Source organism: Metopolophium dirhodum, chromosome 4 (assembly GCF_019925205.1).
Source record: "Metopolophium dirhodum isolate CAU chromosome 4, ASM1992520v1, whole genome shotgun sequence".
NCBI classification, from domain to species: domain Eukaryota; kingdom Metazoa; phylum Arthropoda; class Insecta; order Hemiptera; family Aphididae; genus Metopolophium; species Metopolophium dirhodum.
The window spans coordinates 36,673,218-36,675,473 of NC_083563.1; the positions used below are offsets into that span (position 1 = coordinate 36,673,218).

Here is a 2,256-nt window from a genome sequence, read left to right on the forward strand (position 1 = left end):
TCACCAATTATAGCAATCCTATTATTTAACTAAAAAAAAATGTTTTTTTGATGAGCCAACAAATCCACGTGTGAACCTCTGTTTAAGATTTGAAAATCATTTTTTTTGAAATATTGTTTCTTAGTGCATCCCTATAATATATTCATGGTAGTACGAAGGTACCCTGAGAATTTTCAATTTCATGCTAACATAGTTTTAGCTGTATATTGTTTTTAAATCAGTCAGTAGGACTCCTAAGGACTAACCTAACCCATAATGTGTTTAATTTTTTTGATTTTCTATGGTAGGTACCTACTTTTAATTTGGTATTGTTAATCGAATATTGAAAATGTATAATTTAATTTCTTTTCGCTGTCATATTTCAACAACCTGTCGTAGTTAATTTAAGTAGGTAGTTATTATTAAAATACTATAGTACGTGCAGAGCGATGTCGACCCAAACCACAAAAATCAAAAATGTATTGCGTTTTATTTGAAAATATGTCACAGAATTATATTTTATTCCAATGCCAAACTGGTCCAACCCTCAAAAATAATTAATTTTCCATTTGTTGTAAAATTGCCATTTGTTTTCATCGGCCACCCAATATTATAATAGAAATCCTTCGTCCTCGAATGTTTCAACGTCTCCTGTTCCCCCTTCCACCATTTCTCCATCTTCAATTTCTCCGTATTCGATAATTCTTTTTTCGTCGTCTTCGTCTTCGTCGTTGTCGTCATCGTCGTCGTCGTCGTAGGACAAAACGTCCGTCACCGTCGGGCTCACGGCCGTATCCGACGGTGGCATTGCAGGTACAATATCGTAAAACGACATACCTGGTGGACGAACGTTTTGAGCGAACTTAAACAGTTCACAAAAGGCCAATTGGCGAACGACCTCGAACCGGCCCAGCACGTCCCGCTGGAATGCGGCCATCAGGCACCCGTTCACCCGGTCCCACCTAGGCAGGGCTGTCAAGTTCCACAGCTGGTACGAGTGGTACCACAGCGGCACATCATTTCCTGCCCTGCGGTACACAGCGTCCATGCACTTGGCGAATACGTACTCATCCCGGTGGCGTCGGCACGCGTCCGCGTCCGACATGACCGCCGTCGGTGACGACGACAGCGACGGTCTGCTATCGGGTGCAGAGCCGTCACCGTCGCCGTCGCCGCAGCTTCCCGCGAGCTGCGCACTGCCCCACAGGAACCCGACGAACTGGTAACCACTCAGGCACCAGTTACCCAAGTTACCGCCGTACTCGCTGCTCGACGGGTACAACTGATAGGATCGTATCACGTAGTCCACGAGGTCCAAGTACCTGCCAAACGACCGAAATGTATGACGCTGCCGACTTCAGCTGAATAACGTTTTCCTCGATCACTTTTCACTTCATTCAAATGAGTTTTTATTTTTTTTTATCGGACAGTGACAAACACGATCGACTCAACCGACCATTATTTAAGATTTATTTGTGTTAGGTACATTGCTAGCCTATTGCAGAGGAATTATTCTGATTTTTAAAAAATACCAATCAGAATAGGTACAGGCACTTATATTTACTATATTTAGGGATTTTCATCGGAATCAAAATTATTAATCGTTATTATTCACTTGTCAAAGATTACGGTCACCACGAACGGTTCGTCTGCCCACGTCAAGTGGTGTAGCTTGAACAGCGACACCAGGAAAGCGCAGAACGATAGTTCGTGAGCTGGTCCGTAGGCCATCGTGACCGGGTCGCCGAAACTTCGTTCTAGGTACGCTGGAAGCATGACGTCCCGGTATTCGGCACGGCCACGACCGCCGTACGTCCGGTCAAGTAGGCAACGGCCGTCGGCCCGCAGCTGGCTGTGGAAATGACAGAAACGCTCTGCAGCCGCCTCCGGGAGGTCGTCTTGACCAGCGGGCTCGCACTGTTTTATCGCCCACTTGCCGACCGTCCGCAACACCGCCATCGCCCTGTCCACGTTGTCGTCAACCGGACGCGGACGCGGGTGACGACGCCGCCTAGCAGTCGCCGCCGCCGGGTACCGCTTGGCCACATCGTTCATGTGCCGGACGAATACCGAAAGGTCAGCCCGCGCTTCGCTCCGCTCCCAGTCGAACATGTCCCGTGGTTCGCGCACCCGCTGGCCGACCACCTCTACCGGAAGACTGGCACCGGCTACCGGAACCGGAAACTCGACTGCGTCAGCGTAATCTTCGGCGTCCGCGTCGTCAGCGTAGTCTTCAGCGTCTTCGGTGTCGTCTGCATCGTCCTCGAAGGTTTGCAT

The 2,256-nt window shown here is 48.3% G+C and overlaps 1 protein-coding gene across 1 annotated transcript; it reads right to left on the minus strand.

Annotated features, from left to right (window-relative positions):
• Nucleotides 1–589: 589 nt before the first annotated feature.
• On the minus strand, nt 590–2,256 carry LOC132942671 (serine/threonine-protein phosphatase 2A activator-like). Its single transcript, XM_061011266.1, has 2 exons — nt 1,595–2,256; nt 590–1,301 (listed from the first exon to the last, which is right to left on the minus strand). The coding sequence occupies exons 1-2, from the start codon at nt 2,254–2,256 to the stop codon at nt 590–592; spliced, it is 1,374 nt and encodes a 457-aa protein (XP_060867249.1).